The following is a 26,749-nucleotide window of genomic DNA, read 5'->3' as shown; positions in this document are numbered from 1 at the left end:
TAGAACGGAATAGTAGGGTCTAAAATCAATTTAACTCTAAACTTAATAAAATTATAATAAATCAAATAAAAAAGGTAATTAAATTTTCGAAAATTAATTTATATATCTTTCAGATTTGTTCACCCTCAGTTGAGCTTTAGGAAGAATGGCGTCCATCAGTCGGTTTCATCTTTTCCAACCATCTCCGATTCTCAAACCATCAGCAATACTGTCCAATTATCCTCTCGCCTCACCTTTCTTCACCACCCGCGCCAATGACAACAGCAATCTCCGCCACAACATCGGCGGCGGCGGCGGCCGCCGTATGCTCTCCACCACTCCACCACTTCGGTCTAATTCCGAGGTCTCTGCATCTGTATCATTTCTAACCTTCGATTAGGTTTTATGAAACGTATGTATTTGAAATTTAACAGTTTAAATCGCGATTGCAGGGCAGCATTTCAAGTACTCAATCGAGCATGTCAATAGTTGGCGATCTTCTGGACTACCTCAATGAGTCCTGGACTCAGTTCCATGCTACTGGTATCAAATTAGCTTTTTTGTTTCATGTCAAATTATGCATGTTTCTAAGATTTCTGTTTAGTTTTTCAATTAATTGCCACATATTTTTTGCAAATGCCTGCATTTGAGGAAGATGAGGAAATATTTTGTGTGGTGTTGATATGATAACAAAAATTAGGATCGAACAGATCGGTGCTGCTAACATACAACTGAAGTTAGTGGCTATGAGCTTGTCCATAAAGTGTCTTCGCTTCGTTTTAAATTTCACGTAACAAAAAGCATATGTTTGTCGATATTAAACCATGGGAGTCTAGAAATGAAAAATAACGACTCACTGGATTTATGTTCTTAATCTCCTGGCGTGATGTCTAGGATAGATTATATTTGCAACACAGAGAATAAATCAGACCTTTATAATCCTGTCACATGATTAAAGTGTACTTTGTTTATGTTTGGAATCTCAACAATATTTTGAAACTAACAAAGAGGTGTTGGCAAATTATGGTGGATTAGCTTACATTTGTATGCCATTATGTGTAGTGAGAGGCTGAGAGCACATGCAGTTGAACCTAATCTACGGAAAGGAAACAAATCAGTAGAGTAATTTAGTTTATTCCATTTAAAATATATAAACCATTGTTAATCTCATTTTGTTAGCTGAAGCAAAACGGCAACTAGTGGCTGCTGGATTTCATTTGCTGAATGAGAATGAAGAATGGAAACTGAAGCCTGGTGGTCGCTATTTTTTCACGCGGAACATGTCTTCTTTAGTTGCCTTTGCCATTGGAGAAAAGTGAGTAAAACGCGTCTTATAGATTACTAAAATTTATCGTCGTGTCTTATGCTGTGAATCTTGTAAAAGAAATTGTCCTGTTAATTTTTAAAAGATATGTTTCTAGTTACTCCACATGATTTCCTTGAATTCCCATTTCTTCTTGTATCGTTTTCATCAATTTAATTAATGGTATTTGGTTTGTGGCGTAAGACATTAAAACTATTTGTTTTCCTATTTTTCCTATGATATTGGTTAATGAAAACCCTGCAATAGTGTTGCAGGTATTCAATTGGCAACGGTTTTCATGTGATTGCTGCACATACAGATAGCCCATGTCTTAAACTGAAGCCAAAGTCCGCATCATCCAAATCCGGCTATCTTATGGTCAATGTACAGACTTATGGTGGTGGTTTATGGCACACATGGTTTGACAGAGACTTAAGTCTGGCTGGAAGGGTTATTGTTAGAGCTGATGATGGTTCCTTTTCACATAAGCTAGTCAAGATAAAGAGACCCTTATTGCGAGTTCCTACACTTGCTATTCATCTCGACAGGTCTGTTGCACAACCCTCCCCCCCAACACAACATTCCACTTCCTACATAATATCTATTTATATTGCCTATGTTTCTTATATGCTATGCCGCAGAATGAACAACTATGTTAGAGATCCTTGTCTTAATCGAGTCCGAGCACTACTGATGTTTGTGACTTTTATGTTTGCTTATTGATTTTTAGGACGGTAAATACAGATGGATTTAAGCCTAACCTTGAGACTCAGCTTATCCCTCTGTTGGCAATCCAAGCTGACAAAACAGCTCCTGAGCTTGATGATAAAATTAGTTCATCACATTTAAAAGATGCTCATCACCAACTGCTCATGAAGGTATTTCTCTGATCGCATTCTTCTGTTACATTATATCTGGATGACTTGAAAAGTTTCAGTGAGGCTACGGTTAAGTGTAGACAAAAATTGTAAATAAAATTGTGATTTTAAAAGAAGAAAAAAAATTACAAAAGGAACTTACTTCTGTGTAAACTCAGCGTATAACTCATTTTGTTGAGCATCTTCTCCTGAAACTTCATCGGATTGCCTAAATAACTAGATGATGTATTTGCGTATCTCCAATTTGTTCCGCGTGTGAGAATTTTGTGATTTTCAGTATGCAATATAGTTGTAGTTTCAGCTTTGAATATATGGACTCTAAATGGATAATCAAGAAGTATATTCTCTCAATTGTGCTGACAGAACATTTTGGATCTAAGAATCATTGTTTTTGTTTAAAAAAGTATGACGATAAAGGATTTTATTTCAACATGTCACACTATTTTGATTATATTATTGAGATTGATAGTTTCAATGTTGAAGTGTAATATGAAATTACATTCCTCTACTATGTTCTCACAAAACTCCTAATCCACCTAACTACTTGCCCGTGTTAACACTTGGACTCTATGCTAAAACACTATCATAGACATAAAAGTTTGATGTTTCTTCTTCTAATCAATATTCTCTACATAAAACATGGTTAGTTGAGAGCAAAGTCACTTTTGCTGTTATATCATGTCATGTAGTATAACTATGGATATATAACAAGGTCATCTAAGGCATATTGCACCATATACATTTCATTTTTCAGATCTTGTCGGATGAGCTATGTTGTAAAGTTCAAGATATTGTCAGCGTCGAATTGAACGTCTGTGATACTCAACCCAGCTGTCTTGGAGGTGCTAATGATGAGTTCATATTTTCTGGAAGATTGGATAATCTGGCTTCAAGTTTTTGTGCACTAAGAGGCCTTATCGATTCCTGTGCCTCACCTGAAGATTTAGAAAATGAGCATTCAATTCGAATGGTTGCTTTATTTGATAATGAGGAGGTAAATTGCAGTTCACTGCAAAATTTTGATCTTCATGGAGAATCATTTCGTTAAGTTGCACGTTGAGCCTAGGGAGTTTAAGCATAGCTGGATAATTCGGATTCTCATAATATTCTTGCCGCCTTCTCATTTGAAGGACTATAATGACTATTGATGTTTGTCAGCAGTTTCATTGATAATAGAATAACATCAAACTCTAAGCTATGTGACCTGTTTCTTACTTAATCAAGGGCAATGGAAAGCTCGTAATTCTGTTGATGTTAAATGGTATTTTGTTACACATGGACCGATGAATTCGAAACATATCTCTACAGAAAACTCAATACAGAGATAAGAGATGTGATGAAGTTAGAAGATGGTAATTATTTGTTATGGTTTTGGATGAGTAGGTTCAACTTGTGAAAATTATCTTAAGCATGCCATACAACCTGCACATTGTTCCTGATGGTCAGAACCCTGCTTTTTTTCTAAATCCACGTCATGTTGTTACAGGTTGGTTCAGATTCATACCAGGGGGCAGGTGCGCCAACTATGTTTGAGGCCATGAGACGGATAATTGCTTGTTTAGGTGAACCGCCTGTTGGGGAATGTGGCTTTGCCCGTGCAATTCGTCACTCTTTTCTTGGTATGCTAAGCTTTATGTGGCAAGATCATACATCTCTTTTCTCACAAATCCATGTACTATCCGTCAATTTTTTACTTTTTTTTAATCAAAATTGAGTTGCTAGAACTTGGTATCTAGTTTTTCTTTTTTTCGAGCAAGCTAGGTTTTCCTGATAAAAAGGGGAAATGTTGTGCCGTTATGAAGGATAAACTCGTGAAAAGGTCCACTTTTAACAAGTTCATTTAGACAACCTTGTATAGAGGGGAGACTAACCTGTGCACATGACCGCCCTATCAAATATATGGTTGCTGTTATTATGTTGATTTTTCCATTTTCAACTAATTTTAGAAGTAGTCATTTTTGGGTCATATGGTTCAACGCAAATGTTCACTAGTTGATATGTAGCTTGAGTGGCTAGTCGTAATCTGACAAGTGACAACAATTATCTCTTTGCTATTAGTCCAAGAAAGAAAGTAGGAATGTAGGATAGAGAAATGATTTTGTTCATCTTACTATCATATCTCCTGTCTAACACATCTTATGCTAATCTTCAGTTGGCTCTATATTTGACCACTTTTGCAGTGTCTGCGGACATGGCTCATGGAGTCCACCCCAATTTTATAGATAAGCATGAAGAAAATCATCGACCACTGTTGCAAAAGGGGCTTGTCATAAAGCACAATGCAAACCAACGTTATGCTACAAGTGGAATTACATCTTTCCTTTTCAAGGAAGTTGCTAAACTTCATAATCTTCCCATTCAGGTAAATTTAATTTGCCTAAGTTAATGCTACTAAATAAGGACAAATTGAAGAATGTTATAGATTTTCTGTCTACTGAATGAGACATGTCCTCAGTAACCCGGCTATTCTTCTGTCAATGGGAAAGTAATTTGCTTCTTGTCTACTGCTTCTGAATGCACCTGCCATGCTCTGATGCTTTTGTCCACTACGTAAGCTAGTAGTTTCTTTAATGATCCTTTTGCAACATAACTATATTAGCCTTTCTAAATGCCATTGTAACGACTATACCTTAAAAGTTGGCTTCTCAAAATTAAGAAATAAAATAATAGATGGCGGAGTAGTGGGTACTGTTGGTATAACTGAGCTGTATTTTTTTCAGGTTAATAGATATCTAGTATTGTCATTATCCAAACATTGTCGTTATGCAACGTATTATTTTATTTCTTTTTGCAGGAATTCGTTGTGAGAAACGATATGGGATGTGGATCCACTATTGGTCCCATATTGGCTGCAGGAGTTGGAATTCGTACAGTGGATTGTGGCATACCTCAACTGTCCATGCACAGGTAAGCATTTAAGGTTAAGTACATGTGTCACAACGATGTTAAAGACTTTAGATGTAAAGTGATAGCAAAACTGTTGCATTCTGGGAAAAAAAGAAAGCCATTTAATCAAATGCTTCTACATCTGTGTCCTGGAAATTTGTTTTGTATCTCTATATAAAATCTATTCATCTACATTTCATTTGCTTTCTCTATTTGCAGTGTGAGGGAAATCTGCGGAAAAGAGGATATTGACATTGCTTACAAGCACTTCATGGCATTTTATAGAACATTCTCAAGTATCGACAAAAAGCTGAGAGTGGATTTCTAGCTTCTTGATGAAGAAAGATTTTATCAAGTCATTAGATCCCCACTCCATTCTTTGGTTTCTTTTCTCTCTTCCCGTGATTATTTTTGCTGCAGTAGAAGTGGGGCTAGAGGGAGGAGAATAATAATAAAGACATATATGTGTGCGTGTGTGTGCGCGCTCGCACGATAAAAGAGTGCTTGGTTTCTGTTGGGCATAAGTTTCTAAATTCAACTTTATTCTGTTTCTGTAAAACTGCAGAAACCGGCATTACTGGATGCAGATGGATACGATGAATAACAAGATAGACTAGAACGAGAAAAAAAAACATTGATCAGCTCATAAGAGTTTCACATAAATGATGGAACATTTCGCCAAATAGTTCTCTGAAAACTTGTTCACTAGTTGTGTTTCTGAGGGCGAGCTTTATTGCTCTTCTTGTTGGCTGTTCCTGAACTTGTGGAGCTAGCTTTGAGTTGGAGTTCGGATATTTGTTTGGTAGTTGCTTCTAGAAGCTTCTGCTTCAACTCGGAAAGCAAGGCCTGGTTCTCCTTGTTGAGCTGTTCAGCTTTCTTACGCAACCTCTCGTTTTCACGCATCATTTCGCAGTTCTCCAGGAACAGCTCCGAGTTTTGCTTCTCCATTTCCCAAACTTTTTCACTGGTCTGCAAATCAACACAAAAAATGCATATCAAACAGTGAGTATGTTTGCATGTGTGTGTGTGTGTGAGTATTTGTAAAACTACCTGTTAGAGCAAGATGCAAAACTCGAGAAGATTGAGACCCAAGACCAAGGGAAAGTTGTGGATGTGTAGTGAGTGATACGAGAATGAGAAGCAACTATTTATACTGTCTGAAATGAGAAGCTCTTATCAAGAGGCACACGAGGAAGAGCAAATGTGATGATAAAGCAGCAAATAGGAACCTATCTGTAAAGCCATAATTCTGTCACTTTGCTCATGATAAATGACATATGTAAGCAAGCATGCACAAAACATAGAGTTGTTGTTTAGGAGATATATGTCTCGTGGGAATTGGGTGTGTAAAAAAGTGTGAAAAGAGGGGGAACAAGACAGGGAGCAGTTGGAATGTTAGTGTACATTGGAAGATTTTTTTAGTGAGACAATTTTGGTCATCAAAAACATGTGTTTCCAAGGTGAGAGATAAAGGATGGTTGTTACTTGGCATCACGCTCTTTTTGCATGCTTTTGCTTGTATTCCATATGGGATGGAATGGATGGATGCGTATTTATTTCCCTAGTGAAAACTTGGGTACCTACTTGGGAACGACGTGTTAAAATAATAGTTCGCCAAAATTCATAGGACGGTACCGACAAAATAATAGTTCCCCTAAATTCATAGGTTGGTACCAACTTGGGAAGGTGTTAAAATAATAGTTCGCCTAAATTTATAAATAATAGTTACGTGTAAATTTATAATTTGCTAAATTTATAAGATAATTCGTTATAGACCCCATTTCAAATATTAATTAATCATCTTTCAAAGTTCGGCAATACAAATTTGATGGAAATGATCCAATTGTCTCGTTTCGTCTCCTAAAATTTGATGCGTCTTGCCAATCGACACATAGGATAGTTTATGAAAAGAATTGAGCAACTCTAAAATTATATATGGTTGGAGTAGGTCAACAATATTTAAACATATTGGAAGTAATTTTCTTTCAAAAACATTAGCAACATCAGTCGAAATAAGTTCCAAAAATTCCGATATCGTAATGGATTTTCAATTTCCTAAGCTTTCAATTGGTTCCAACTCCCAACTGTGATTTACAAAAGTTCAGGAAATTTAACAGCAACAAACCTTTCCAACAGCTGAGCTATTAATGCAGAATAACTCATTCGTTTTTAATAAAATTAGCATTGTTATATTTCATTAAAGCACACACAACAGAATTCACAGAAATAAAGTGACGAGGGTTACGTTACGTTTTAACTAATAAACTTTTTTGATAAAGTTCAATGTGTTTTGGAAGCAACACTTACACTAGAAGCACAATACAAAAAGTAATCAGAGCTCAAAACAAGTTGCAGTCAATAGGCTTACAGCCAAAAGCACCCACAACGAGAAGCCCACGCAAACGGCATCACTCTCATTCATCATGCGCCACCATGTGCACTGGTGCTGCAAGGCTAAAAAAAGGAACCATAAGCTTCACGAGCTCATACCCCATAAAAATACAGACAATCAAAGTAGATAATGTGTTGAAAATACCTGTGCCTAAACTGCAACACGAGTTTAAAGCTCTGACATTTTTCCTCTCCCCGTCGATTTTCATCATCATCGTTATCACAAACAGTGACAAAGCAGAGCTCTAGGGAACTCACTCAATTCATCTTTTTCAGTTGCCACTGTCAACAAGCTCCGTCCAGAAACAGAGCTGTACATCGAACTGAGAACGGCTGAATGGACTCCGCAAGCAGCAGCAGAGTGTGTGTGTGTGTGTGTGTGTGTGTGTGTGTGTGCACAACCACTCAGCACATATCCCAGTCCGTTCGTTATGCCTGCACCCTAGTCAGTTGGAGCCGAATATGCTGCCCTAGCAGCAGCTTCCATCGAACCAAGCCCAGTATTGACCACCAGGGTGCAGGCATCGCCCAAGCCCCTCATCGGGGCCGGGCTAATCCAAAATTCGGGTCAGGTTGTTGCTGATGAGACTGAAAATAGAAGGGAAAATCAAATAGGGCAGATATCAAATAGAAGTTAAAAACAATAGCGTGACTGGAATATAAAATACACAAATACAAAAGAGATCGAGTTTCTTTGTGCTTGTCCTAAAACGATGGCAGTGTAATTGAACCAATAACAGAAATCATAAATTTTTAATTTACTTTTTTCAGAATAATTTCACCGCCCCATGGTCGTTATCTGCATCAAAAGTTGGTACATGTCCAGGGGGGTGAGGGTACTAAACCTAGAGAGTTCTCAAGTTAACCCCACAAAAAAAAATAGTGCACATCTATCATGAACCATATAATGCAAATGAAAGAGCATACTCAACCACATGATCTGGCAAATTCTGGGCAATATATTACTGCATAACTCTTGTTCTCAGCTAAGAGAGGATGATTTTAAAAATCGCAGCATGTTATAACCAAAATGAAGCTCTACAATCATCAAATCCTAGAGTTCAAAAACTCTCCCGACCTTTGTTATCTTTATATTGCCCTCTACTCTGGGTGTATCTAATGTGCTATACAAAGAGCTCATCAGTTGCATAAGCCTTGACAACTAAACCACCTTGTTAAACTGATCCATGACATCTCATATTAGAGCCAGTTGGGTCTGCAGCATAAACTTACAGTGACGTAAGTTCTTTTGCAATAAACAGGACATAACTATCTAGTTCTTTGGTAAGTAGATAAAATAACCAAAGAATTTATTGCTCAATTATCTTCATAAAGATTGAGAGAGTATACAGATAAGACACGAGAGGAAAGGGAGAGAAGATGTTATGATTGTTGTCAAAATAGACCAACGAGAACAGTGGTTTTCCTTGTTGTGGCATCGGAATATGCAATCACAGAAAAGAGTAGTACATATCACGTTATTACTGAGAGAGAGAGAGAGAGAGAGAGAGAGAGAGAGAGAGAGAGAGAGAGAGAGAGAGAGAGAGAGAGAAGGAACATCATAAGGTAGCTAATCCACACGTTCAGGTCTTCACTTGTGGCTTTTAATGAAATGTTGGCATCAAATTCTATGCTAATCATGGTTAAACCACCCAATAACAGAAAATTTCAATCATATAATAAAATTATTTTTGTGAGGTGCAACTACCACCAGCGCTGATAGTAAACATTGTTCAATACCCAGAGTCCTCCTGTGGCATTAATGCGATTTGAAGTGCATTGCCAGGCTTCCATCTTAATGGCCATAGATATTCGGATCAATATTTCTTTTAAAGGACAGCCAAAAATGAAAATGAAACAAGTTTTTTAGTAAATTTGGAGGAAGAGAGATGAATAAATATGATTGTTGACAGAAATTTGCTCACTTTATTGCTTTGTTATTCATGTCAACGTTTTGTCATTCTATAGTTCTTATCTCAGGCAGCTTCCAAAGAAATAGTTACCGTAAAGCCATTATTTCATGAAGGGATAAATCCAGCTCGCAATGGATGCAGAATAAAACAAAATCCATATATTTAGTTTATCAGTTCCAGAATATAACAACTTACAACCTATTTATCTACCCTGTTATAGTAAACACAAAACATCAAAAGGAAACTACTTTTAATTTTAAAACATGTAATAACATTAATTTTCCATTAGAAAACCCTGGAAAATCTCTACAAGGATTCACGTAAGCATATGGACCAATTAATCCTAGTAAACTAGTGTTTTCATCCCCACTATATTCTTGAATTTTGCTGAAGTCATCAAATAACGCCACTAGTTATACATGATGGGGACGTTCAACTCGCAGGCTTTTGTGTTTGACATTAAATATTTTGAAACAGGAATAATATGAACTGCAAAAGTTTATCACTCAGGTTTGGTTTATGACTTCAGATAATTTACTTTGTCTGACCACTTATTAAAAAGAATTAAGAGATATTTTCGTATAACAGGTAATACACTCGTTCATTGGTTGCAATATATTGGACCATGAGAGCAGAGAAAACATATTGCATGGCATACCTGTGAAAAGGGCTGATGAATTTGTTCAAGAGGATGGATATATGGCAGTCCTGATCGTTGACAAGGATATTGTGTAGAGTGTAAGTACAGACCAGAGTTCATACGTGCATTGACATGACCAGAGCTATATGGAGACAGCATGGTCTCAGCAGGACCATACCCAATACCACCAGGACCAGATGGAGCAACCCATTGCCCGGGCAGGTGTTGGGGAAGAGGCCGAGGTTGATGTTCGGACGGTATTGAGGGCATATGACTAGATCCAAGCTGTGGAAACTCAGTGTTGTAGTTAATTGCAGGTGCATACATAGGCTGGATAGGATATGGACCTCCACTAAATCCAAAGCCAGGATCAAACCTCTGCATGTACCTGAGAAAAATAATAAAAATATTACTTCCAGGCGTCATGATCATGATGATCAGCAGAGAATTTCCAATCGATTCAAGCTACTCCATCAACCAAGACTGGACGCTTCCAAAAAATGAATCATGCAGAGTTATAAAGTGAAGATTTGCACACAACAGTTGTCAATGCATCAAGACCCATATAAGCTGATGGGCAGATAAAAATAGTACTAACATCTCTGATAAAATTTACGTCAATACTGAAACAAATCCATATAGAAGTAGAACAAAATATAGAATATTTGCTAACAGTAGGAATAGAAGTTGCAGAAGATCACATGTGCAAGGGGGGAACCCATCAATTATACTCGTTACAAAGATTATATACAACACTGATCTGGAACTAAATGAAGGAAAGAATGACACAGAATTGAACGAGGGGAAGAGCGTAAAGTACACCTGTCATAGTTCCTGTTGTAGTCGGGATCTTTTCGGTCGATTTCACGGTCCCGAAAGATAGCTACCCTATTATTCGTCTTCGGCCTCCCAATGGGCTCCTTCTCTGGCCTAGCTCTGGATAATCTACTGCTAGATGTAGCAGAGTCGGACAAACTTCTGCCAATAATCATATCAGGTCCACCACTAGGGAAAATTCTCTCGTCTGGCTTCGTTATTCCCGATGACCCATGCTGGAAACTATCCTGAACCCTGGGATCGTTATCTTGTTTCCCACTAAAACTCCCACTAGAACTGTTGGAACTAAATATCCTTGCTCGAGCCCTATTGTATTCCTCCTTCCTTTCCTCCACACTTTTGGAACTATTTGATTTTCCAGAATGCATATCTGAATTGCTGTTATTCAGGGACCCTTTCTGTGGTCTCTGCTTGATTGCAACCTTGACAGCACCACTGCTTTCAGTAGGTAAAGTTACAGGAATGTCAGCAAGACGAACCAAAGGAAGCCGGATATGAGAAGCCTTCCGTACAATGATTCTGGAACCAGACCCATCGGGCAGGTTATTATCCAATAAAACCATAGATTGCAGTGAGTAGTGCTGTGCAACACGATGTGCAGCCAAGCGCAAGTAAGATGTTGGCAGCTGCTGGAATTCCATCTGCTCCCTAGTAGTATCCTGAATGAACTTCTCCACGTCCTGCTCCATCCGCAAGACTGAATAGACATGTAAAATCATTACTTTTTTGGGATCAGATGCAAGAGGATATTCAAAATATGTTCAAATAACATCATTAATAATGTAAATGAGTGAATTAAGCATCAGTAACACAGATTTGTGTTTATTTGCCCATGCAAATTATAAGATGTTAACACTCAAAAGTTGTTTTAACAAACCAAAATAGAAGTTTCACAACCTCCATAATCGATTAATGTTAATCTATGCATTCTAAGATCAACTCAACAACTTGTCGCTATTCGTAGCATTCTTTTTCGCATAAACTAAATCCACCGCCAATGTATAGTTATTTGATATTCTTCATTTAGAAGTAGAACGCTGGTTTTTAGAGTTTGGTAACTCATGAGATAAAATAAACATCCAAAAATAGCTGCTTCATAATGCGAATAAAACTACATGCAAATACCTCTAAATGTGTCCTCTATGTGTGCAAATTTTCAGAACTTCATCATTTCCTTTAATCATTCTCCATGTGACCTAAACACAATCATACACCTTCCATGAATTATCGTGATTTGCACTTCAGTTCATAACTTACACGAAACTATTAATATATTATCGCTAAAAGGAAAGCAGATTCCAGTCATTTCCCAGCAGACTCTAACTTACCCAACACACAAAAAACTTCATCACATGAGTAAGGAATTGCTCATCCAAAGAATCAATAAAGGCAGTAATACAGCTACTATACAGTATTAAGAGTTAATGTGATGCTAAATTCACAGCCCTTCTACAAACAAAACAACTAGTAAATTTTGAAAGACAGAAAACAGATGACGAAAAAATAACTCCAAATAAAACTTACCAGAAAGGCGCTCGCGAGGATTTTGTATAGCTTCCCGCAAAAACTGATCCACTGTGTTAATCAGATCGTCCGGCATACCCGAATCCGCGTCCAAATCCGAAGCAGAGCCCAAATCTATCTCACCCTGCTTATTAGAACTAACATTAGAATCCGTTCTGGTGGAAAGCATGAGGCGGCGCATGCTGGCGTCCACATCAGCAACCTCCCAGGACTCGGGACCGTCCTCCGCCGCGGCCAAAGACGCCGTCGAAGAGCCCTCCATAAACGCTTCGACGAATAATCTTACGCGATTAAGACGCAGCGAGTACTCAGAGCTTGATTCTGTGAACAGCAAATCATCAAATCCAGCTGAAGCTCGAGATGACGTGGTGCTCCGATTCGAGAAATCCGTAGAAATTCATCTCAATTCGTCTGCTGAATCGAGAGAGAATCAGATGTTCCGATTAGGGTTTCAAGGGGGGAAAATAAGAGAGAAGAAGAAGAAGATAGGGTTTGACGACTGTTTTTACGTTTTCTTTTTTTTCTTCTTTGTTGTCTGTGCCCGTATTGCCTTTTTGCCTTTGCTTCGGGAATACGGTGGGTTGCCACGTGCATGCCACGTGATTTCTGATGCGATGCGTTTCTTCGTGAATGGAATCTCCGCTGTTTAACTTGGTAATTGGGATAAATAGAATGTCTAATTTATTCGATTTTTTTTTTCTCTGACACGTCTATTTATTTTATTATCTGATTTATTTATTACTTTATCATAAATATATTTAATTTAAATTTCTTGGACAAACTTATAACAAATAAATAAATAAAATTAAATAAAGATACATTCATCATATATTACATTGGGCCAAAAGAATAATAATTTCATGGGCCAACTTAGGTTTTAACACAATACCAAAAACATAATGTGAGCCTGTAATACCGTTTGTACTCCGGAATTTTCGTAAATTGAAATTTCGATAACTTGTAATTGAAAATAATAGAACACGGGACATTTGTACTGTTTACCGTGCCGAACAATTTGATTAGGTACAGTATTTTTATCGAATTAATTCAATTTTTCCGGTTCGTACCAGTAAAACCGAAATTATATTTTAATAATTAAAAAAAAATGTAAAAGATATATATATCTAAACAAACTAATTCTTGAAGTTGACATTAAAATTTACCAACTCTCATTAGGAGAGTTGGTACCTAGCTTTTACCAATAGGGTAAAGGTCTAGGGTTCGAGCCCCCCTCCCCTACTTCCCTTTGTAATAGACTTGAATTTACTCAAAAAAAAAATTGACATAAAAATTTCATTAATCGGCCGGTCGGCCCTGATAACAAAAAGTGATTATCAATAGAGGTTAATTTTTAAATAATTGAAAATTTTATCCATCTAAAAGTATTTTATAATTTAATTTAAAATAAAAGAAAAAAAACAAATGTTTATTAAAAATTTCGGTATTCGGTACAATACAATATACCACCGGGCATCAATACCATATACAGTGCCGAAAAACGGAATTCCAAAAAATATTTACTGAATATCGAACCAAATTTTTGGTTCAGTATTTGACACGTACAAAATTTCTGATTCAAGCCTTTGTCGCAAAATAAAGAGAAAATAGTTAGCATTACACAAATGATATGATAGTACTAATTAGAATGGAAAATCCAGTCCAATTTTAATTGACAAGATAATAACAATAAGAAATGTTTATATAAATTGCAATTAATTTTTTTTTTACAGTGACCGCCGGTGGTATTTATCCAGTTTGGCTATTCACCGCTATACAAAACCACCTCCGCCGTGAAAAATCTGGCGAAGGAGAGAGCAAAAAGGGGGATTGATCAGCGATGAGAGGTTTCGGAAGATTGGTGCGCCGAGCTGTTCTACAGAGCAGTAACTCCGGCGAATCACTACCAAAACCCTTCAATTCACACAACTCCGCTAGGGGTATATACGTATCTCGTCGGCTTCTCTTCTCTTATTCATCTCCGTCCGGTGGCTGTTCAGATTCAACCTCGTTGAAGAATTCTCTGCGCTTATCTCAATGGAATCATATGAAAGGTATGCTCAGCGTTTTAATTTCACAGCTGCGTTGTTCAATCGTAGAATTTCACAGACGAATTCTCTGAACTTTAATTTCTGATTATTCATCACCTGTAGGTTATCTATTTACCTTTTTTTTTTTTTGTGCTTAAATTACATGTTTTTTTTTCTTCAATTTGTATGTGGATAGAGCTTACTGTTTTTGTATTGATGAACAGGGCAGAGAAGGAGCATGTTTATCCAAACACAATCAACTCCTAATCCTGCTTCTCTCATGTTCTACCCTGGGAAACCAGTCCTGGAAACCGGTACTGCGGACTTTCCTAATGCGCGTTCTGCTATGAGTTCGCCGCTTGCAAAGACTCTGTTCGGAATTGATGGTATGCATTCTTAGTGATTTAGATATTATTGATTTTTTTTTAACCTAGTTTTATGTCTTTTGTCTGTTAATTTTTGAATTGATTTTCTGTAATTTTTATGTATTGTGTCGATTTGTTGCCATCGTACTGATTTTACTTGCAAATAGGCTATTACTCTTTGAAAACATCTAAATTATAGTTCAATTTGGTAAGTGCGATTCGTGCTTGCAGCATGGCTGCTATAAGTAGATGTGGTGCCAGCACGGGTGCTTTTTAATCACTAAGAGCATTGAATTTGGGCAAGAACTCTTGATTTTAACTTCCCATGTTAGATTTCAGATATAATTTTCATTGTCTATTTATTTTGGTATGTTCTGTAAGTAAGCTTCCATAGATATTAACCAGAGGGAAGAAACCTAGATAAACCACGTGCTGCTGATAAGTCGTTTACTAAATTAGGAGAAGTAAGAAAGAGTAGGTATCCTTATTAACTAAATAGTTGGACTTTGTTTGATGTTTCGTATCTCCAATAACTTGCCGGGTCGACCCGCAAATATTATGTTATCATGGCTTATCTTGCCTTCTAGGCATTTTTTTATTGGACATTTCAAGATCCAATAATACAATTGGGTTTCATTAGATTATTTAATCTTATCTTGGTTAATCTTATTGTGGCAACAAAACGAGGCCTACGGAGATCTAATGGTTGGTGATGTTGATATCTCATTAGAAGTTTTATTGTTAAACTTATGGGAGGTTGGGAGGTTCTGAGAATGATATTAAGAAGCTGCCTTCTCAGAGATTTAATGTGAGTTGGTTGTAAGTATCGATTTAGTAGGGTATTTGAGAGACTGTTCACAATTTGGCTAATCTTCATTTTTACCAACATGTATCGATTTATCCGCCTTTAACGATTCATTTTGTTAATTCCGTAACGGAGGAAATGATTGAAATCAGCGCTTCACCTCCATAAATGTCACTTTATCTTAGTATGCAGATGGCAGCATGAGTGTAGGTAAATTCTGCTCTAATGACTCGGTCATGTTGTAAAAAATTGGAGAGTGAAAATTCATCTAGTTGAGTACAGTTGTATATTCTGCTTCCAGGCATATACCCGCTGATCAATCAGTACGAAATAAGTTGGTTTGTCGTAAATAATAACGATGATTATGTTAGAGAACTTGGCCATTAAATGCATTTTAAAAAAATGGGTGCGAAGCTGGAGTTTCCCCTTCAGATGGCGACTTGGTTCCAGCATGAGCCGTGCATGGCATAATTTCATCATTTTTCATGTGATTGGTCTCGTCTTTGCATGCTTATGCAATTGTTTTTTTTTTCCAGTTTCATGAGTATGTTGCAAGAATGTCGTACCAATTGCAGTTTTATGGTACGATTTGTTTAAGCTACTGTATCATATGATACATTTGCAATCACTTTCTTTCCTGAGATCTGTGCTCAATAATCGCAGGAGCTACCAGGGTCTTCTTCGGGTCAGATTTCATAACCGTGACAAAATCGGAAGAAACCTCATGGGATTTTCTGAAACCTCAAATCTTCGCAGCGATCATGGATTTCTATTCGTCCGGGCAGCCATTGATAATGGATTCCGAAACTGCAGCTTCGATGGACACAGCTATCCATGAAGACGATTCGGAAACTGTAGCCATGATCAAAGAACTTTTGGAGACTCGTATTCGTCCAGCTGTACAAGATGACGGTGGTGATATTGAGTACGTGGGGTTCGACATAGAGACGGGTATAGTTAAACTAAGAATGCAAGGAGCATGCAGCGGTTGCCCTAGCTCGTCCGTCACTCTGAAATCTGGGATTGAGAATATGCTAATGCATTATGTGACAGAGGTCAAAGGTGTCGAACAAGAATTTGATGCTGAAGATGAAGATCCAGCACTTAGTGGAGCACCACATGAATAATTAGCACCCAAGTTTTGAAGGATCTCCAGGTTAAACTAACTACATTTCCACTTAATCCTGCGAATTTCTTTTAATTTGTTTTTATTTTTTTAATCTGCAGTATGATAATTTAAATGATTATACAGTTATTTATTTATTTAGTTTCTTGTTTTACTTTCAGATTGTTGCTCAGACATTTGCAGGACCCTGAATTTATGTACTTCCTCAATTTTCTCTTTGGTTACTTTTTTTTTTTTCGATTTTGCATATTATTAAGGGTTAAATACAAAAACACCCCTGTACTATGAACATTGTATCATATACCCCCCTGTACTACACATAAACACAAAAACCCCCCTCACATTACATTTTTTTCAAAATATGACGAAAATACCCTTACTCAAGCATATATATATAGTTTGAGCCATTTTCCACTATATATTTTACCATTTTCATTCAATTTTACGTGGAAAATTTTGGTATTTATATTTTTTTCTCCAAAACATCTAATTGCTTAGATTTTTTTAATTTTCTAAATAAAACCTTTTATTTTTGTCATTTTAAGTTTCTTCATTTTTTTTTCTTAAATGTCTTCCGGTTGTTCAAACATCCTAAGATTACAAACATCTTTAAAATCCTATTATTGTTGAGAATTTGAACTACCGGAAGACATTTAAGAAAAATGTGAAGAAATTAAAAATGACGAAAATAAAAGGTTTTATTCAGAAAAAAAAAAAAATCTAAGTAATTAAATGTTTTGAAGAAAAAAACAAAAATATCAAAATTTCCCAAGTAAAATTGACCGAAAATGTTAAAAAAATATAGTGGAAAATGACTCAAACAAACCCCTATATTTATAGGCTTAGCAGGGGTATTTTCGTCAGATTTTGGAAAAAATATAACAGCAGGGGTTTTTTTGTATTTATGGATAGCACAGGGGGGGAAATGATACAAAGTGCATAGTACAGGGGTGTTTTTGTATTTAACCCTATTATTAATTGTGTTGATAAACATGCAAGTCGTTATCGTATTTTACTTTTATTTAAAAATAAGTGCTCAATTGTTGGGTAAATTATGAAAATCCCCCTGAACTTAGTTTAAATTATGAAAAACACCACCACCTATTCCGTAATTATAAAAATCTCCCCCAACATTTGTTTTCATCTTACAATGACCCCCTCAGGGTGTATTTTTCACGGATTTTTTTTTATTCCGGAAAATAATTCCTGAGAAATGCCAATGCCAATTCTACCCGTGCATTTTCTTATATTATTTTTTAAAGACAAAAACTACTCTAAGAGGGGTAGTAGTAATACTAAAAAATTGTGAATATGTTATTTAAGAAGAATAAAAATTTGGTGTCAAGGCTCCCTGAGGGTAAATTTTTGCCTTTAAAAAGTAACATAAAGAAATGTGACATCTGTAAGGGTAGAATCGGCATTTTTTAGATAATATTCCTCGGCATCAAGAAGATCCCGTCAAAAAACCACACCTTGAGGGGGTGGGTGTAAGATGGAAATGAACATTGGCGATATTTTGATAATTACTGATAGATGAAAGTGTTTTTGTAATTTAACCTAACTTTAGGAGAATTTTCATAATTTATCCTAAATTGTTTATAGAAGCCCTTGTACTAATTGTTCATTTCAATTCTCGCCTATAATAATAAAACCCCCTTATTACTAAAAAAAATAGATTTACTTGACCCTTTAGTATTGTCTATTAGCAAGATCCAATACCAAAAAACAAAAAAGAAAAGTTAAATAAAATTTCCAAAAGAAATGAATTCTACAAAAAATACGAATATATTGTGATGCGATACAAAGTCATAATCAAGACTTTAATAATTAGATAAAGATATATTGGGAAGTAGATAGATATGCAAGGTAAAGTTAGTCTTAGATTGCTATTTTTAAATGTTGAAAATTAGTAACAAATAAAATTAATTAATTAAAGGCTCATGGAAGCCATACATATTGCACGCGCCCATCGACGTGCGGCACACGAAAGCGATGTGTCCCATCCCCTGCACCCCGTGGGCTATTCCATCGTACAATCAACCCAGAACAAGGTACAACTCAGCGATGCACAACTCCTCAATCTTCATTATTTCTCCAAAAATCCTTTCTTGCGCTAGCCACGCTCCCCCCCGCCCGCCCCCACATCGCCATCAATGCCTGCGCTGATGATGGTATTCCGTTTACGTAAGTACCAGCCCATGGTTTTTCTCCATTTCAATAAATGCCTCTCTCCGCAGAGAGCGACACTCACTGATAGATGAGTTTATGGATAATTCATAATAATTGATCAAGAGTTGGGGAAGCTGAGATAGAGAGCTAAAAAATTGGGAATCTTTTTTCTGAAGAATTTTGATGGCGGGGTGGTGGTGGGAGAGTATGAAAGAGCTCCGGCCGCTGGTTCACCTGCTCTTCCCTCTGTGCGTGCACTGGATTGCGGAGGAGATGACTGTTTCTGTGCTGGTTGACGTCACCACAAATGCTCTTTGTCCAGGTCAGCTGACCTGCCCTCAGGCCATCTACATCAATGGCATCCAGCAAACGGTCAGTTTTCTTTATATTCTGTATTTCACACGCACATAGATAGATGCACACCATCTGTTCGATGAAATGACTCTGAAAAGTTCGGATTCTCCAAGTTTGACTTTTCTTGAACCTGAATATGTTCATAGCATCTTGAGTGCCTGATCTTGATTCTATAGCCTTTGGATTTTTATTTTTCTTTTGGGAGGATGCTGACTTTGAATCCACCTGTAATTCTTAACAAATTGAAATAATTGGGTGGACCACATAGGAATTTATTTGCCACCTTCTTTGTTGTTTTCTGACTGAATTTTCCCATGTAAGTTTCACTTCACTTCACTGCTTTGAGTGAAGATCGACGATTTTTCGTCGGGACTTTAGCCGAATATTATCGCAATGCTGAATTACAAGATACCAATTAAAAGGCAAGGACAACAATTGAAAATGAATTATAAGTTATATTCTGTGTTTGTAGGTCGTCGGCATATTCAAGATGATAGTTCTTCCACTCTTAGGTCAGCTGGCCGATGAGTATGGGCGTAAACCGTTGCTTCTTCTCACTGTATCAACCACTATTTTTCCTTTCAGTATGTTTCTTCGAACATCTTTTTTCTCTGCAGAAACTTATTCTTACATACACATTTAACAGGGCATAAAATAAATAAACTAACAGATCACACACTTTACCTCAATTTTGTAAATTTTTTTATTTGTTCAAATGCATATTTTTGTCTTAATAATCGTAATCCTTTTGTTTTCAGCTTTACTTGCCATCAATCAATCAAAAGGATCTGTATATGCTTATTACGGTATAAGAACTGTTTCTTATATCATAAGCCAAGGGAGCATTTTCTGCATATCCGTTGCTTATGCAGTGAGTCATTCTTTGCTATTATCACTAGGGCAGATGTTGTTGAAGGGTACAATCGACTTTTCACTAACTGTTTAACCGCCTTTCTAGGCAGATGTTGTTGATGAGAGTCGCAGGGCTGCTGCCTTCAGTTGGATCACAGGACTATTCTCTGCGTCGCATGTCGTAGGGAACCTTCTAGCACGCTTTCTTCCGGAATATTACATTTTTGAGGTATACGTTGTTTTTTTTTTTTTTTTTGCCCTCCAATTTTATCCGTATTTTTTTTTTTACTTTATTTTTCACATTTTGTTTAATGTCGAATTTCAGGTGTCAATAGCTCTATTGATCTTTTGTTCTGTTTACATGGCAAAATTTCTCAAAGAAACAGTAAGACCAACTCAGACACCGTCCCAGAATATCCCTTGCTTAAAGAAGCCGTTTGAGATTGTTAAAGAACGATATTACTCAATGAAGAATGCTGCATATGTTGTTACTAGCAGGTAAAGTTTTAGAATTTTTTCACGCACTCCAGTAAATATATTTGTTCGTGTGTATAAACTTTCAGAGCCGATTCTTTTCTGCTATGAAGTTCTTTTTTTTTTCTCCCTACTTTGTAAATAATCTTTGATCCTTTGTCTCAGCTCAACACTTAAGCGCATTTCTCTGATTTCCTTCTTCTATGAACTGGGCATGTCTGGAATCAGCGGTGTTCTATTGGTATGTTTCTGACAGTGCAGTAAGCATAAATGACATTTATCGAGATTTTTTTAGCAGATTTTTCTTTTAAAATATTTAGTGTCTTTTTTTTTTCAGTCAGACGAACTATGCAAAACTGAATACAATTAATTCTTTGAGCTCAGTTATATACGTTATTTTTTTCCGAAAGAATACCTTATCTTCTCTATATAGGGAAGCATCATTTTAATCTGAATATCTGTTCTATCTTACAGTAGTTTTGTTATTCATTGCAAATTGATGCTTTTAATTATGAAATTGTGTGCATATATTTTTGGCAATGTAAATCATGTTGGCATGTCACATTTAGAATCTCTTTTAACTGTTCTATATAATCCTGCAGTACTATTTGAAGTCGGCTTTTGGTTTTAACAAGAATCAATTATCAGAAATTTTGATGATGGTGGGAGTAGGCTCAATTTTTTCTCAGGTACTTGATGATATGATTCCAAAATTAAATTGAATCTTCCGATCAAAGTGAAAATTTCTATCCGACTAATCTCGATTTTTCTTTCTTATATTAATAAATAAATACAAATTCTATCTGACTAATAATCTCCCTTCAATCATATATACTGAAGATGCTGCTGCTTCCTCTGCTCAATCCATTGATCGGAGAGAAACTGATTCTCTGTGCAGCCTTACTTGCATCTATAGCATATGTAAGTTATTAACATAATTACTATTTTTATATATCACTTGTGACAAGTTTTTCTTGCTAAAAATTGAGAAGTGTGCTGACGAAAATTTTTGTATCTGCAGGGCCTGTTTTACGGGTTGGCCTGGGCATCATGGGTATATAAATCTCTAAATTGCATGTTAAACTTAGGTTATGTGCATTATGTGTAAAATTAACAATTATCGGTGCTAAACACAGGTGCCCTATTTGAGCGCTTCTTTTGGAGTCATCTACGTACTCGTGAAACCTTCCGTAAGTAATCCCACTCTGAAACTCTGTTTTTCGGGGTTTTCATATTTAATTGCTCCATTTTTATCAATTTCTCATGCATCTTACTGATTATATTATTTTGAATAAATGGCAGACATATGCAGTGATATCCAAGGGATCAACCTCAGCCAATCAGGTTAGTCTACTACGAGTTTTCTGAATTTGCTTTCTTCGTATTTAAGGTCTAGATTCACAGCCCAAACTTTCGTAAGGTTTTCTCCTTTTATTTTATTTATTTTAAATACCGATCTTCTTGAAACAGGGGAAAGCACAAGGTTTTGTAGCTGGTGTACAATCCATTGCAAGTCTGCTTTCGCCACTTGCAATGAGTCCTCTAACCAGTGAGTCCCAAATTTCTCTTGATTTAAACAAAAAAAAAAACAAATATGTTATTGTTTCTATACATCTTGTTCATTTCAAGAAAATAAATAAGTATATATGTAAACCAAATTTCTCTTGATTTAACTATTGTTCTGTGTATAATTGCAATTTCAGCATGGTTTCTATCCAGCAATGCTCCGTTCGACTGCAAAGGTTTCAGCATCATATTTGCATCTCTAAGCATGGTAATTCTCACCCTCTTCTTACACACACACACACACACACACACTATAATTAACTCTTAAAACTTTCGTTTTTGAAGTTTTAACCGTGTGTGCGTGCGTGCGTGCATGTTATTAGGTGGTTTCGTTTTGCTTTGCTTGCACGTTAAATCTAGAAGATGCTCCTCCGACCAAGAAAGGTCTAGAAGATCACGTACAAGACATCGAAACACCTCTTCTTTCATGAGGATTAGCATTAGGTAGTAAAAGGGAATGCATATTTAGTAGTTTTGTGTAGATATGCTAATGTTGTGATGTAATGTTCTTATAGAACCTTCAATTGTATCATATGAATCTTGATTCATTCTTGGAAATAAAATATAACTACAAATCAAGTTTTTAGTCTACTAATTCTTCACATCTTTCATTCGAAATAAAATAATTAAACATAACTTATTAATTTATATTGGGAAAATTACAGTTTTTGTCTTTCAAGTTTGCACCAATTTCACACTTGGTCCTCCATGTTTGCAAAAAATACATTAGGTCCCTAATATTTCAATAATTTAACATTCTTTGCCATTTTCATCAATTTACGGTTAGGTAGTCAGTTAAGAGAGCTGTGGTCAAATGCTTGATTCGGTGAATACTGACAAAAAAATTGATAGAAATTGACCAAAAGTATTAAAATTATTGAAACATGACTACATGAGGGATCAAATGTCTATTTTATGAACATGGGGTTAAATGTGAAATTGATGCAAAATTTAGGGACGGAAGTGTAATTTCCCCAATATATATTATTTAGGGACTTCTCTCTTGATGACTGTCCTTGGTTGTAGATAAATCAGGAGATAAGGGACCTAATATAAATAAGTTGTAAACTAAAAGGGTGCAAGTATAAGAATAATGGAAAGTTATGGGGTGAAAATAAATTAATATTTTCCGCCAGAAGTTATTTCGTGTTAAAATGAACTTAAATAAATATTTGGCTCCATTTTATCTTCTTCTTCTTCTTCTTCCATGGCACTAACAATGGAAGCGGTGCTCTCTTCTTCAGCCGCTCCCACCGCCATCACCCAAACAATCGCAGCTCAAAATCGCGCAATTCTCCCTCTCAGATTGTCCTTCCACACCAGTTCTAACTTTTCATATTACGCGTTGAGGACTGCCGGAGCAGCAAACGCTTCAACCGCCGCTAATTCGACCGCCCCTTTGGGTGAAATTAGTAATAATTACGGCAATCGCCATTGGATGGTGCTCGTGGAAGCCCCTCCAGGAGCTCCCAATGTTAAATCCCTAATAATTGATTACTATGTCAGGAAGCTTGAACCCGTTTTGGGAAGGTGAGTGGTTCCCCAATTTTTATCAGGATTTATTTTTCTTAAATAATTAATTCGTGGTTTAAATATTGCCTTTTATTATGTTTGTGGCTTTTGAATTTGATATTTGCCCAATTTCTGGACGTTGTGCTCTTTTGCTGGATTATTTCTTGTGGAATTTTATTTTGGGGGTAAAAATGGATTTTTAATTTATTAGTGGATTTTGGCTCGTACAGTAAGGAGGGAGCTCAGATGTGCATATACGATGCTTCCTGCGATACACATTTCGGTTTCTGCTGCGACATTGACGAAGAAAGAGCTTACGAATTAGCGAGTACGTCTCGTTTTTTTTTTTCTGTGTTGTTTCAGAGTTTTTCTTCCTATTTTGAGTAATAATGAATTCTAATTTTTGGTCTGGTTCATCACAGGTATACCTGGGGTATTATCAGTTAAGCCAGACCCTGATTTCGATTCAACGCATAAAGATTACAGTTCTCCAAAGCTTGAATTCATTACTGAATCGATCCCTTTCTATGAGAACACGTTATTGTTTCCTGCTGGTAATACGAAACGCTGGCTTGTCCGAACGGACAGGCCATCGATTGGGGCCGTTAGAAAGGCGCAAATGGTTGATTATTATGTCCAAGTCTTGATGAGGGTTTTGAGGAAGTGAGTATGGGTTTTATCTTATCGTGCGAAATGCTTTATAGAGTCCGATTATTTATATGAGTGAGAAATGAGAAATCGTGTTTGTTTTGCAGTGAGAAAGACGCTCAGATGTGCATGTACCATGTTTCTTGGGAATCTAACTACGGGTTCTGCTGTGAACTAGACGATGAGTGTGCTCAAGAGTTAGCTGGTTGGTTGGTTTCTTTTATTATGCATCGATAATTTATATGTTTGTGTGTTAATGGTGTGTGTGTGACAATGGATATCTTCGTTATTACAGATGTGCCAGGTGTTCGATCTGTCCAGCTGGACGATACTTTTGGATCGGATGAGAAAGATTATGCAGGTTTGTCATAATTATTACATTTCACGAGCATAGCTAGTTAAAGGAGTCGATTAAGTGTTTATATATATTCGATCCAGGCCATAGTTCGGACTTTGGAGAGAGTGTTGAAATCCGTTAAATGAAAAACACGACAGTATTTTTTGTGGAGCACCTTTCTTGATAACAGTATTAAAACTAATCAGGAATTTGGAACGAAAATAATGAGTGTGCATATTGCAGGTGAGAATATTAGAGCCTCGGAAGATTCTTCCGCGTCAATTCTAACAAGCAATATCAAGACAAAGAAGCTTTTTGTGACTGGTATACGGCAACTCTATTAGCATTAATTTTGAAGTTCTATTATTTTTGGACTTGGCATTTTTGCACTATGTTTTTTGTTACTCGGTCTAAAAAATCGACATTCAAAAAAGTTGACAAATCTCATTTTATTTAGCACTCATGGTTAAAAAAATTAAAGACTAAATATAGCATTTGATTCTGCAGGTTTATCTTTCTATACATCCGAGAAAACCTTGCGCTCAGAGTTTGAAGGTTTCGGCGATCTTGTTGAAGGTACAAATCCCGGTCAAACATTCCATACTTCAAAAAAGAAAAAAAGTTGACCAAGTATATTTATTCGTCTGTATTTTTTCCTTCCGTGGGCCCCACAGTTAAAATCATAATGGACAAGATCTCAAAGAGGTCGAAAGGCTATGCTTTTGTAGAGTACACCACCGAGGAAGCTGCATCCACCGCCCTCAGGGAAATGAACGGAAAGGTGGCTGGCATTTTGTATTATTTTCATTAAAACTTTTCGAATAATTCGTTGTTTATAAAAAAAAAAAGAACTATAACTGAGGTTCGTTTTTGGTTTCGTGTTTTTTTCTTTCAGATCATCAATGGCTGGATGATAACAGTTGATGTTGCTAAGGTGAACCCTCCGAAGTATAGCAGGGGCCAACCGAGACCTACGTTTTGATGCAAATTTATTCAAATATTTCCAGGAATAATATATGTTTCTAAATGTAATGCCAAATTGAAGGGGAGATACGAGAAACTATTGTATGTTGTATGTATCAACATTGGTATAGAGAAAAGGTGAGATTAATTATATATAAATTTGGACAATAATAATAACAATATCAAAACTTGTACACAAAAATGCACCAAATAGTCAATAATCATAGAAATACTAGGATCCATTAATCCAATATAACTGCCAAACTTACATACGATGATTTTGTTTTACATACTGGTATGATTTTCTTTTTTGAATTTGCAGAATTTACCGGAATTTGCGAGATCGGTGGTACAACAGATGTTCTTGAACTTAAAAAGGGTCAATTCACTTGGAATAAACAAAATAGGAATAACAGGGATACAACCAATCAGATGCTCGCCCCGAAATACTGCCACGTCATCGTTCAAAAACTGCGATTCGGCACAAAATAAATTATCGAAGTCGCATAACGAAATGCTGAAGCAGAGTGTAATGGCATTCAATTATGCAGCTGCTGCTCCTGTATTCATTCGACCAATCCTCTATAATGCTTTCTTCTTGGCCCTCCAAATTGATCAAAATAACCCTCATCAAGGTAGTAGTATATTATTTAAAAAATTTAATCCACAAAACCGATTTTTTTTATTCACTTTCATAATAATTAATATATATTGAATTGTAAAATAATTCGTGTAGGAAAGTTGTCGGAAAAATTGAAACCGTGCTGCATTGGTGTAAACGGGGAAGACAAAAATAACGGTGATCAGAAGAAATATATAGTGTGCGAAGATCCGAAAACGACATTTTTCTGGGATTCGATAAATCCTTCGGATCCTGGTTGGTTTGCTGTTTATTCAGCTCTTAAACACTCTTAATGCACTTTTGCTATGAAACGTTTTTTTTTTTTTTTTTTTTTTTTTATTTTAATTTTAATTTTAGGGATAATTAGTAAAAACCCCCAATTCATTTACTTATATCAAGGAGATATAGCCTCATTTTCATTATTAGTGAGAACCCCCTTAATTATTTAATTAAATTAATATTAATATAATGATTAAGTGTTATACCTATATTATCCTTAATTTTCCAAATCTTATATTTACAAACCCTAGCAATATTTGCTGCAACAAAACGCCGTTCTCAAATCCCCACAAACCGCC

At 36.3% G+C, this 26,749-nt stretch overlaps 5 protein-coding genes across 6 annotated transcripts; 4 read left to right on the top strand and 1 right to left on the bottom strand.

The window, feature by feature from the left end:
* The first annotated feature begins 75 nt into the window (after positions 1-75).
* LOC105977681 (Zn-dependent exopeptidases superfamily protein) lies at positions 76-5,729 on the top strand. Its single transcript, XM_013003029.2, has 10 exons — positions 76-343; positions 432-522; positions 1,159-1,294; positions 1,558-1,830; positions 2,013-2,160; positions 2,915-3,154; positions 3,647-3,779; positions 4,341-4,522; positions 4,955-5,067; positions 5,266-5,729. Exons 1-10 carry the CDS (start codon positions 146-148, stop codon positions 5,372-5,374), a joined length of 1,623 nt encoding a protein of 540 aa, XP_012858483.2. The 5' UTR covers positions 76-145; the 3' UTR covers positions 5,375-5,729.
* LOC105977680 (uncharacterized) lies at positions 5,572-12,989 on the bottom strand. Of its 2 annotated transcripts, XM_013003026.2 has the most exons (6): positions 12,352-12,989; positions 10,813-11,524; positions 10,009-10,378; positions 7,583-8,025; positions 6,097-7,500; positions 5,572-6,015 (listed from the first exon to the last, which is right to left on the bottom strand). In XM_013003026.2, exons 1-4 carry the CDS (start codon positions 12,611-12,613, stop codon positions 7,975-7,977), a joined length of 1,395 nt encoding a protein of 464 aa, XP_012858480.2. In that variant the 5' UTR covers positions 12,614-12,989; the 3' UTR covers positions 5,572-6,015; positions 6,097-7,500; positions 7,583-7,974. The 2 variants fall into 2 exon arrangements, with proteins under 2 accessions (XP_012858480.2, XP_012858482.2); XM_013003028.2 differs by lacking the exon at positions 5,572-6,015 and having other exon boundaries at positions 7,213-7,492; positions 12,352-12,896.
* A 986-nt stretch (positions 12,990-13,975) lies between these two features.
* LOC105977968 (nifU-like protein 4, mitochondrial) lies at positions 13,976-16,898 on the top strand. Its single transcript, XM_013003369.2, has 3 exons — positions 13,976-14,402; positions 14,603-14,764; positions 16,212-16,898. Exons 1-3 carry the CDS (start codon positions 14,189-14,191, stop codon positions 16,673-16,675), a joined length of 840 nt encoding a protein of 279 aa, XP_012858823.2. The 5' UTR covers positions 13,976-14,188; the 3' UTR covers positions 16,676-16,898.
* Positions 16,899-18,627: 1,729 nt separating this feature from the next.
* Positions 18,628-22,663, top strand: LOC105977879 (uncharacterized). Its single transcript, XM_013003267.2, has 14 exons — positions 18,628-19,215; positions 19,670-19,781; positions 19,956-20,068; positions 20,156-20,278; positions 20,375-20,547; positions 20,689-20,764; positions 21,126-21,212; positions 21,364-21,444; positions 21,545-21,577; positions 21,660-21,713; positions 21,826-21,867; positions 21,994-22,072; positions 22,227-22,297; positions 22,413-22,663. Exons 1-14 carry the CDS (start codon positions 19,027-19,029, stop codon positions 22,518-22,520), a joined length of 1,341 nt encoding a protein of 446 aa, XP_012858721.2. The 5' UTR covers positions 18,628-19,026; the 3' UTR covers positions 22,521-22,663.
* Positions 22,664-23,115: 452 nt separating this feature from the next.
* LOC105977985 (RNA-binding (RRM/RBD/RNP motifs) family protein) lies at positions 23,116-25,729 on the top strand. Its single transcript, XM_013003390.2, has 9 exons — positions 23,116-23,619; positions 23,832-23,929; positions 24,024-24,264; positions 24,357-24,454; positions 24,545-24,610; positions 24,830-24,910; positions 25,094-25,162; positions 25,261-25,367; positions 25,482-25,729. The coding sequence occupies exons 1-9, from the start codon at positions 23,297-23,299 to the stop codon at positions 25,566-25,568; spliced, it is 1,170 nt and encodes a 389-aa protein (XP_012858844.2). The 5' UTR covers positions 23,116-23,296; the 3' UTR covers positions 25,569-25,729.
* The last annotated feature ends 1,020 nt before the right edge of the window (positions 25,730-26,749 follow it).

The sequence above is a fragment of the Erythranthe guttata genome, chromosome 6 (genome assembly GCF_056151865.1).
Source record: "Erythranthe guttata isolate IM_541 chromosome 6, IM_541, whole genome shotgun sequence".
NCBI lineage: Eukaryota > Viridiplantae > Streptophyta > Magnoliopsida > Lamiales > Phrymaceae > Erythranthe > Erythranthe guttata.
This window is presented reverse-complemented; position numbering and strand designations above follow the sequence as displayed.

Excerpts from the sequence above, each read along its gene's own strand:
- LOC105977681 (XM_013003029.2), top strand. The coding sequence starts at position 146 with ATGGCGTCCATCAGTCGGTTTCATCTTTTCCAACCATCTCCGATTCTC. Across the intron at positions 1,831-2,012 it reads CTTGCTATTCATCTCGACAG|GACGGTAAATACAGATGGAT; the intron begins GTCTGTTGCACA and ends ATTGATTTTTAG. Across the intron at positions 4,523-4,954 it reads TTCATAATCTTCCCATTCAG|GAATTCGTTGTGAGAAACGA; the intron begins GTAAATTTAATT and ends TTCTTTTTGCAG.
- LOC105977680 (XM_013003026.2), bottom strand. The coding sequence starts at position 12,613 with ATGGAGGGCTCTTCGACGGCGTCTTTGGCCGCGGCGGAGGACGGTCCC. Across the intron at positions 10,379-10,812 it reads TACAACAGGAACTATGACAG|GTACATGCAGAGGTTTGATC; the intron begins GTGTACTTTACG and ends TATTTTTCTCAG. Across the intron at positions 8,026-10,008 it reads TTCATCAGCCCTTTTCACAG|TCTCATCAGCAACAACCTGA; the intron begins GTATGCCATGCA and ends TTCTATTTTCAG.
- LOC105977968 (XM_013003369.2), top strand. The coding sequence starts at position 14,189 with ATGAGAGGTTTCGGAAGATTGGTGCGCCGAGCTGTTCTACAGAGCAGT. Across the intron at positions 14,403-14,602 it reads TCAATGGAATCATATGAAAG|GGCAGAGAAGGAGCATGTTT; the intron begins GTATGCTCAGCG and ends ATTGATGAACAG. Across the intron at positions 14,765-16,211 it reads GACTCTGTTCGGAATTGATG|GAGCTACCAGGGTCTTCTTC; the intron begins GTATGCATTCTT and ends CAATAATCGCAG.
- LOC105977879 (XM_013003267.2), top strand. The coding sequence starts at position 19,027 with ATGGCGGGGTGGTGGTGGGAGAGTATGAAAGAGCTCCGGCCGCTGGTT. Across the intron at positions 22,073-22,226 it reads TGCAATGAGTCCTCTAACCA|CATGGTTTCTATCCAGCAAT; the intron begins GTGAGTCCCAAA and ends TTGCAATTTCAG. Across the intron at positions 22,298-22,412 it reads TATTTGCATCTCTAAGCATG|GTGGTTTCGTTTTGCTTTGC; the intron begins GTAATTCTCACC and ends GCATGTTATTAG.
- LOC105977985 (XM_013003390.2), top strand. The coding sequence starts at position 23,297 with ATGGCACTAACAATGGAAGCGGTGCTCTCTTCTTCAGCCGCTCCCACC. Across the intron at positions 24,455-24,544 it reads GTGTGCTCAAGAGTTAGCTG|ATGTGCCAGGTGTTCGATCT; the intron begins GTTGGTTGGTTT and ends TCGTTATTACAG. Across the intron at positions 24,611-24,829 it reads GGATGAGAAAGATTATGCAG|GTGAGAATATTAGAGCCTCG; the intron begins GTTTGTCATAAT and ends TGCATATTGCAG.